At 42.3% G+C, this 10,568-nt stretch overlaps 1 protein-coding gene across 1 annotated transcript in view; it reads right to left on the bottom strand.

The window, feature by feature from the left end:
* The window catches only part of LOC139402493 (dystrophin-like), a gene marked incomplete at its 3' end in the record, with an annotated part of 98,450 nt that overhangs the window by 74,506 nt on the left and 13,376 nt on the right, over positions 1-10,568 (bottom strand). Inside the window, exons 6-8 of the mRNA XM_071146461.1 lie at positions 9,873-10,055; positions 7,309-7,443; positions 5,171-5,320 (exon numbers count right to left, since the gene is read on the bottom strand). Coding sequence (XP_071002562.1) covers positions 5,171-5,320; positions 7,309-7,443; positions 9,873-10,055 — 468 coding nt within the window. The remainder of the gene's footprint in view (positions 1-5,170; positions 5,321-7,308; positions 7,444-9,872; positions 10,056-10,568) is intronic.

The following is a 10,568-nucleotide window of genomic DNA, read 5'->3' as shown; positions in this document are numbered from 1 at the left end:
CTAATAAACTACTACCTACCACCACTAATAAACTACTACCTACCATCACTAATAAACTACTAATACTACCTATCAACCACCACTAATAAACTACTAATACTACCTACCTACCACCACTAATAAACTACTACCTACCACCACTAATAAACTACTACCTACCACCACTAATAACACACTACATACCACCACTAATAAACTACTACCTACCAACACTAATAACCTACTACATACCATCACTAATAAACTACTACCTACCACCACTAATAAACTACTACCTACCATCACTAATAAACTACTACCTACATTCACTAATAAACTACTACCTACCACCACTAATAAACTACTACCTACCATCACTAATAAACTACTAATACTACCTATCAACCACCACTAATAAACTACTACCTACCACGACTAATAAACTACTACCTACCACCACTAATAATCTACTATCTACCACCACAAATAAACTACTACCTACCATCACTAATAAACTACTAATACTACCTATCAACCACCACTAATAAACTACTACCTACCACGACTAATAAACTACTACCTACCACCACTAATAATCTACTATCTACCACCACAAATAAACTACTACCTACCACCACTAATAAACTACTAATACTACCTATCAACCACCACTAATAAACTACTACCTACCACGACTAATAAACTACTACCTACCATCACTAATAAACTACTACCTACCATCACTAATAAACTACTACCTACCAACACTAATAAACTACTACCTACCACCACTAATAAACTACTACCTACCACCACTAATAAACTACTACCTACCAACACTAATAACCTACTACATACCATCACTAATAAACTACTACCTACCACCACTAATAAACTACTACCTACCATCACTAATAAACTACTACCTACATTCACTAATAAACTACTACCTACCACCACTAATAAACTACTACCTACCATCACTAATAAACTACTAATACTACCTATCAACCACCACTAATAAACTACTACCTACCACGACTAATAAACTACTACCTACCACCACTAATAATCTACTATCTACCACCACAAATAAACTACTACCTACCATCACTAATAAACTACTAATACTACCTATCAACCACCACTAATAAACTACTACCTACCACGACTAATAAACTACTACCTACCACCACTAATAATCTACTATCTACCACCACAAATAAACTACTACCTACCACCACTAATAAACTACTAATACTACCTATCAACCACCACTAATAAACTACTACCTACCACGACTAATAAACTACTACCTACATTCACTAATAAACTACTACCTACCACCACTAATAAACTACTAATACTACCTATCAACCACCACTAATAAACTACTACCTACCACCACTAATAAACTACTACCTACCACCAATAATAAACTACTACCTACCACCACTAATAAACTACTACCTACCAACACTAATAAACTACTACCTACCATCACTAATAAACTACTACCTACCACCACTAATAAACTACTAATACTACCTACCTACCACCACTAATAAACTACTACCTACCATCACTAATAAACTACTACCTACCACCACTAATAAACTACTACCTACCACCACTAATAAACTACTACCTACCACCACTAATAAACTACTAATACTACCTACCTACCACCACTAATAAACTACTACCTACCACCACTAATAAACTACTACCTACCACCACTAATAAACTACTACCTACCACCACTAATAAACTACTACCTACCACCACTAATAATCTACTATCTACCACCACAAATAAACTACTACCTACCATCACTAATAAACTACTAATACTACCTATCAACCACCACTAATAAACTACTACCTACCACGACTAATAAACTACTACCTACATTCACTAATAAACTACTACCTACCACCACTAATAAACTACTACCTACCATCACTAATAAACTACTACCTACCATCACTAATAAACTACTACCTACCAACACTAATAAACTACTACCTACCACCACTAATAAACTACTACCTACCACCACTAATAAACTACTACCTACCACCACAAATAAACTACTACCTACCACCACTAATAAACTACCACCACAGGTAAACTACTACTACAAGGTAGCACAGTAAGGTATTACAGTATAGTGTAGTTATTGGGCCTAGTTAAGGCAGCACAGTAAGGTATTACACTATAGTGTAGTTATTGGGCCTAGTTAAGGCAGCACAGTAAGGTATTACAGTATAGTGTAGTTAGTGGGCCTAGTTAAGGCAGCACAGTAAGGTATTACAGTATAGTGTAGTTATTGGGCCTAGTTAAGGCAGCACAGTAAGGTATTACAGTATAGTGTAGTTATTGGGCCTAGTTAAGGCAGCACAGTAAGGTATTACAGTATAGTGTAGTTATTGGGCCTAGTTAAGGCAGCACAGTAAGGTATTACAGTATAGTGTAGTTGTTGGGCCTAGTTAAGGCAGCACAGTAAGGTATTACAGTATAGTGTAGTTATTGGGCCTAGTTAAGGCAGCACAGTAAGGTATTACAGTATAGTGTAGTTATTGGGCCTAGTTAAGGCAGCACAGTAAGGTATTACAGTATAGTGTAGTTATTGGGCCTAGTTAAGGCAGCACAGTAAGGTATTACACTATAGTGTAGTTATTGGGCCTAGTTAAGGCAGCACAGTAAGGTATTACACTATAGTGTAGTTATTGGGCCTAGTTAAGGCAGCACAGTAAGGTATTACAGTATAGTGTAGTTATTGGGCCTAGTTAAGGCAGCACAGTAAGGTATTACAGTATAGTGTAGTTATTGGGCCTAGTTAAGGCAGCACAGTAAGGTATTACAGTATAGTGTAGTTATTGGGCCTAGTTAAGGCAGCACAGTAAGGTATTACAGTATAGTGTAGTTATTGGGCCTAGTTAAGGCAGCACAGTAAGGTATTACACTATAGTGTAGTTATTGGGCCTAGTTAAGGCAGCACAGTAAGGTATTACAGTATAGTGTAGTTATTGGGCCTAGTTAAGGCAGCACAGTAGGGTATTACAGTATAGTGTAGTTATTGGGCCTAGTTAAGGCCACACAGTAAGGTATTACAGTATAGTGTAGTTATTGGGCCTAGTTAAGGCAGCACAGTAAGGTATTACAGTATAGTGTAGTTATTGGGCCTAGTTAAGGCAGCACAGTAAGGTATTACAGTATAGTGTAGTTATTGGGCCTAGTTAAGGCAGCACAGTAAGGTATTACAGTATAGTGTAGTTATTGGGCCTAGTTAAGGCAGCACAGTAAGGTATTACAGTATAGTGTAGTTATTGGGCCTAGTTAAGGCAGCACAGTAAGGTATTACAGTATAGTGTAGTTATTGGGCCTAGTTAAGGCCACACAGTAAGGTATTACAGTATAGTGTAGTTATTGGGCCTAGTTAAGGCAGCACAGTAAGGTGCAGGGCAGAACAAGACATATTAATCAGTTACAGAGTTTCAATAAAACAAATGCATTTCCAGAGCGATATTTACTACCTCTCTCTGTCTGTCTCTGATCTGGGGTCAATTCACTTTACAATTCAGCCAGTTAAGGAGATGAGGTGATCCCAACACTGCTCTTTATCTGACTCTAAGACTGTCTGTCTGCCTGTCTGTCTGTTGGCCTGTCTGTCGGCTTGTCTGTCGGCCTGTCTGTCGGCCTGTCTGTCGGCCTGTCTGTCTGTCTGTCTGTCTGTCTGTCTGTCTGTCTGTCTGTCTGCCTTTCGGTCTGCTTTTCGGTCTGCCTGTCTATCTATCTGCCGGCCTGCCTGTCTGTCTGCCTGTCTGTCGGTCTGCCGTGCTGCCTGTCTGCCCGTCTGTCGGTCTGTCTGCCCCTCTGTCTGTCTTTCTTTCCTTCTCTGTCGACATCATACTCACAAACACTCGAGTGCCATGTGACAGTTCCACTACCTCTTCTCCTTTATAGATCACAACTATACAGGAAGAGGATTCTCCTTTAAAGATCACAACTATACAGGAAGAGGATTCTCCTTTATAGATCACAACTATACAGGAAGAGGATTCTCCTTTGTAGATCACAACTATACAGGAAGAGGATTTTCCTTTATAGATCACAAATATACAGGAAGAGGATTCTCCTTTATAGATCACAACTATACAGGAAGAGGATTCTCCTTTATAGATCACAACTATACAGGAAGATGATTCTCCTTTATAGATCACAACTATACGGGAAGAGAATTCTCCTTTATAGATCACAACTATACAGGAAGAGGATTCTCCTTTATAGATCACAAATATACAGGAAGAGGATTATCCTTTATAGATCACAACTATGCAAGAAGAGGATTCTCCCTTTAGATCACAAATATACAGGAAGAGGATTCTCCTTTGTATATCACAACTATACAGGAAGAGGATTCTCCTTTATAGAGCACAACTATACAGGAAGAGGATTCTCCTTTATAGATCACAACTATACCGGAAGAGGATTCTCCTTTGTAGACCACAACTATACAGGAAGAGGATTCTCCTTTATAGATCACAACTATACAGGAAGAGGATTCTCCTTTATAGATCACAGCTATACAGGAAGAGGATTCTCCGAACTTCATGACCCCAGTAAGCGTCAGTCTACACAGACAGACTAACAGACACTGATACTGACACACTGATACTGGCACAATGGAGAAAGGCTTAAGAGCTATGCATTAATAAGTTCTTTCATAGAGGATCACATGACTGCAGAATGAATACAGGGATTGTCATAGCCTTATTGTGTTGTGTGTGTGCGCGTGTTCCTGTGAGTGCTTGTGACTAATTGTCAGTGTGTAAGAATCTGACAGAGAAGTAGGTCTTTATCTCAGATGTCAGCCAGGCCTATATCTCTATCCCTCCTCACCCTCTCTTTACAGATGTAGGGTCTTCATTTGAGCCCGTTTGCTACAGCAGGAAAATAATCCTGCAGCAACAGGAGATGTGAATTATTATGTGGATAATAATTAACGGTCATTTTTCTGTAGGGGTTAATACCTTTATTGTTACACACTTCAGAAGCCTTTTTAAACCTTGAATACACTACACACTTGTATTTTCTACTGTGCAGGAAAATTCTCAGTAACAAAAGAGTGATCGAATTAAGATCCTACATCTGTATGTGTGTATGTTTAACACAGAGAAGACCTCACCCTCTGCATGAGTTCATCCCAGCGTGTGTTGAATGCCTCTAGTTTGTGCTGGATCAGTTGATCCAGAACTCCTCCGTCCATCAGGGTCTGAGCCAGCTCTCTGATCTGGTTCCTCCCATCTTCAGGGTGACGCAGCAATGTGTCCAGGGCCTGGACACACACACACACACACACTTTAGTTTTTATTTTAGGCCAATCAGTGTCCAGTATATTCACACTCCCTCTGTCTGGGCCGTACCTGGTATCACTAAGACAGAGATAGGTATCACTGACTCTGGGGCGTACCTGGTATCACTAATACAGAGATAGATATCACTGACTCTGGGGCGTACCTGGTATCACTAATACAGAGATAGATATGACTGACTCTGGGGCGTACCTGGTATCACTAATACAGAGATAGATAGATATGACTGACTCTACCTGGTATCCGTACCTGGGGCCGTATCACTAATACAGAGATAGATACCTGGTATCACTAATACAGAGATAGATATGACTGACTCTGGGCTGTACCTGGTATCACTAATACAGAGATAGATATCACTGACTCTGGGCCGTACCTGGTATCACTAATACAGAGATAGATATCACTGACTCTGGGCCGTGACTGATATAACTAATACAGAGATAGATATGACTGACTCTGGGGCGTACCTGGTATCACTAAGACAGAGATAGATATGACTGACTCTGGGCCGTACCTGGTATCACTAATACAGAGATAGATATGACTGACTCTGGGCCGTACCTGGTATCACTAATACAGAGATAGATATGACTGACTCTGGGCCGTACCTGGTATCACTAAGACAGAGATAGATATCACTGACTCTGGGCCGTACCTGGTATCACTAATACAGAGATAGATATGACTGACTCTGGGCCGTACCTGGTATCACTAAGACAGAGATAGATATCACTGACTCTGGGCCGTACCTGGTATCACTAAGACAGAGATAGATATCACTGACTCTGGGCCGTACCTGGTATCACTAAGACAGAGATAGATATGACTGACTCTGGGCCGTACCTGGTATCACTAAGACAGAGATAGATATCACTGACTCTGGGCCGTACCTGGTATCACTAAGACAGAGATAGATATCACTGACTCTGGACCGTACCTGGTATCACTAAGACAGAGATAGATATGACTGACTCTGGGCCGTACCTGGTATCACTAAGACAGAGATAGATATCACTGACTCTGGACCGTACCTGGTATCACTAAGACAGAGATAGATATGACTGACTCTGGGCCGTACCTGGTATCACTAAGGCAGAGATAGATATCACTGACTCAGGGCCGTACCTGGTATAACTAATACAGAGATAGATATCACTGACTCTGGGGCGTACCTGGTATCACTAATACAGAGATAGATATGACTGACTCTGGGCCGTACCTGGTATCACTAATACAGAGATAGATATGACTGATTCTGGGCCGTACCTGGTATCACTAATACAGAGATAGATATCACTGACCCTGGGCCGTACCTGGTATCAATAATACAGAGATAGATATCACTGACTCTGGGCCGTACCTGGTATCACTAAGACAGAGATAGATATCACTGACTCAGGGCCGTACCTGGTATCCCTAATACAGAGATAGATATGACTGACTCTGGGGCGTACCTGGTATCACCAAGACAGAGATAGATATGACTGACTCAGGGCCGTACCTGGTATCACTAAGACAGAGATAGATATCACTGACTCAGGGCCGTACCTGGTATAACTAATACAGAGATAGATATGACTGACTCAGGGCCGTACCTGGTACCACTAATACAGAGATAGATATGACTGACTCTGGGCTGTACCTGGTATCACTAAGACAGAGATAGATATGACTGACTCTGGGCCGTACCTGGTATCACTAATACAGAGATAGATATGACTGACTCTGGGCCGTACCTGGTATCACTAAGACAGAGATAGATGTGACTGACTCAGGACAAGTCTTGGGGAAAACAGTTGTTCCTCTTTCGTGTTTTGACATGAACCATGACCATGTAGCTGCTGCCATTATTGGTCAATAGCTGCAGAAGGCTGATGAATGGAGTCCCCCAGGAACGACATAACGACAGAGAGAGTGTGGTGAAAGGTCAAAGGTCAAAGGTGCTCACCTCAAGGGCCTCACAGAGCTCCTCTGCTCCCCCCGGGATGCTGTCTGTCTCGTCTAGCTTCTGCTCCAGCTGGTCCAGCCAGCCGTTCTCCTGTTCCAGGTAGGACAGCAGCTCACACCAACACGCCCACACCTCCTACAGCCCAGGGGTCAGAGAGAGAGAGAGAGGGACAAACAGAAAGACAGAAAGGAGAGAGAGTGTGAGAGAGAAATGGTTTGTGTGTGTGTGATAGAGGGTGAAATGTGTCATGTGAAAGTAGATGAAAACAGATAAGAGAGATACAAAGACTCATTGATATTCTGTTATATTTCGTCTACAGATTGTACTATGTGTTTGTAATGCCAGGAACATTGATTTTGTGAGGTGAGAGCTCCACGAAGGGGAGGATTAGAGGGGTAAGAGGGGGTGAAGTGTGTGTGTGTGTGTGTGTGTGTGTGTGTGTGTGTGTGTGTGTGTGTGTGTGTGTGTGTGTGTGTGTGTGTGTGCCTGCCTGTGCTCATTCCTGCGTGTGTGTGCTGTACTGTCCAGTATTTGTCAGATATCTGTCCAGTATCTGTCCAGTATTATGTCCAGTATCTGTCCAGTATCTGTATCTGTCCAGTATCTGTCCGGTATTTGTCTGGTATTTGTCCAGTATCTGTCCAGTATTTGTCCAGTATCTGTCCAGTATTTGTCTGGTATCTGTCCAGTATTTGTCCAGTATCTGTCCAGTATTTGTCTGGTATCTGTCCAGTATCTGTCCAGTATCTGTATCTGTCCAGTATCTGTCCAGTATCTGTATCTGTCCAGTATTTGTCTGGTATCTGTCCAGTATTTGTCTGGTACCTGTCCAGTATTTGTCTGGTATCTGTCTGGTATCTGTATCTGTCCAGTATCTGTCCAGTATCTGTATCTGTCCAGTATTTGTCCAGTATCTGTCCAGTATTTGTCTGGTATCTGTCCAGTATTTGTCTGGTATCTGTCCAGTATTTGTCTGGTATCTGTCCAGTATTTGTCTGGTATCTGTCCAGTATTTGTCCGGTATCTGTCCAGTATTTGTCTGGTATCTGTCCAGTATTTGTCTGGTATCTGTCCAGTATTTGTCTGGTATCTGTTCAGTATTGCACAAGCATTTTGCTACACTCGCATTAACATCTGCTAACCATGTGTATGTGACAAATAAAATTTGATTTGAGTATCTGTCTGGTATCTGTCCAGTATCTGTCCAGTATCTGTATCTGTCCAGTATCTGTCCAGTATCTGTCCGGTATCTGTCCAGTATTTGTCCAGTATCTGTCCAGTATCTGTCCAGTATCTGTCCGGTATCTGTTCGGTATCTGTCCAGTATTTGTCCGGTATCTGTCCAGTATTTGTCCAGTATCTGTCCAGTATCTGTCCAGTATCTGTCCGGTATCTGTTCGGTATCTGTCCAGTATTTGTCCGGTATCAGTCCAGTATCTGTCCAGTATTTGTCTGGTATCTGTCCAGTATTTGTCCGGTATCTGTCCAGTATTTGTCTGGTATCTGTCCAGTATTTGTCTGGTATCTGTCCAGTATATGTCCAGTATCTGTCCAGTATCTGTCCAGTATTTGTCTGGTATCTGTCCAGTATTTGTCTGGTATCTGTCCAGTATTTGTCCGGTATTTGTCCAGTATCTGTCCAGTATTTGTCCGGTATCAGTCCAGTATCTGTCCAGTAGTTGTCTGGTATCTGTCCAGTATTTGTCTGGTATCTGTCCAGTAGTTGTCTGGTATCTGTCCAGTAGTTGTCTGGTATCTGTCCAGTATCTGTCCAGTATTTGTCTGGTATCTGTCCAGTATTTGTCCAGTATCTGTCCAGTATCTGTCCAGTAGTTGTCTGGTATCTGTCCAGTAGTTGTCTGGTATCTGTCCAGTAGTTGTCTGGTATCTGTCCAGTATTTGTCTGGTATCTGTCCAGTAGTTGTCCAGTATTTGTCCGGTATCTGTCCAGTATCTGTCCAGTATCTGTCCAGTATCTGTCCAGTATCTGTCCAGTATTTGTCTGGTATCTGTCCAGTATTTGTCTGGTATCTGTCCAGTATTTGTCTGGTATCTGTCCAGTATTTGTCCGGTATTTGTCCAGTATCTGTCCAGTATTTGTCCGGTATCAGTCCAGTATCTGTCCAGTAGTTGTCTGGTATCTGTCCAGTATTTGTCTGGTATCTGTCCAGTAGTTGTCTGGTATCTGTCCAGTAGTTGTCTGGTATCTGTCCAGTATCTGTCCAGTATTTGTCTGGTATCTGTCCAGTATCTGTCCAGTATCTGTCCAGTAGTTGTCTGGTATCTGTCCAGTAGTTGTCTGGTATCTGTCCAGTAGTTGTCTGGTATCTGTCCAGTATTTGTCTGGTATCTGTCCAGTATCTGTCCAGTATCTGTCCAGTATTTGTCCGGTATCTGTCCAGTATCTGTCCAGTATCTGTCCAGTATCTGTCCAGTATTTGTCTGGTATCTGTCCAGTATCTGTCCGGTATCTGTCCAGTATCTGTCCAGTATTTGTCTGGTATCTGCCCAGTATTTGTCCGGTATCTGTCCAGTATTTGTCTGGTATCTGTCCGGGATCGTACCTCCAGGGTTTTACACTTGCCATCCAGGCGGCTGCAGAGTCTCTGGTAGTTAGCGGTCAGCACGACCAGCTCTGCCTTGAGGGCATCGTGGGCGGCCGGAGGGGCTTTGGAGATGAAACTGTTCACAGAGTCAGTCAGCAGCTTCACCTTCAGCTCTTTAGAGTGGACCTCCTCTTGACCCTTCTACAGAGAGAACAGAGAGATGGAGAGAGATTAAGAAAGGGGGGAGAGAGGAGGAGGGAGGGAGGGAGAGACAGAAAGAGATAAAGAGAGAAGAGGAGAGAGGAGGAGGAGGGAGGGAGAGACAGATAGAGATAAAGAGAGAAGAGGAGAGAGGAGGAGGAGGGAGGGAGAGACAGATAGAGATAAAGAAAGAAGAGGAGAGAGGAGGAGGTAGTTAGAGACAGAAAGAGAGAAGAGGAGAGAGGGGGAGGGAGGAGGGAGTGAGAGACAGATAGAGACCTTTGTGAGTGCAATGTTTACTGTTAATTTTTATTGTTTATTTCACATCTGTTTATGATCTATTTCTCTTGCTTTGGCATTGTAAACATTTGTTTCCCATGTCAATAAAGCCCTTAAGTTGAATTGAATTAAAGAGGGGGAGGAGAGAGGGAGAAGTGAGACAAAACATGTGAGGGGACAAGAGGAGAGAGAGGGTAGGAGAGGGGGGAGAGAGAGAGAGGGTTGGAGAGGGGG

The sequence above is a fragment of the Oncorhynchus clarkii genome, unplaced genomic scaffold, assembly GCF_045791955.1.
Source record: "Oncorhynchus clarkii lewisi isolate Uvic-CL-2024 unplaced genomic scaffold, UVic_Ocla_1.0 unplaced_contig_8889_pilon_pilon, whole genome shotgun sequence".
In the NCBI taxonomy this organism is placed as follows: domain Eukaryota; kingdom Metazoa; phylum Chordata; class Actinopteri; order Salmoniformes; family Salmonidae; genus Oncorhynchus; species Oncorhynchus clarkii.
Note: the sequence above shows the minus strand (reverse complement) of the source record. Positions and strands in the feature narration are given on the sequence as shown.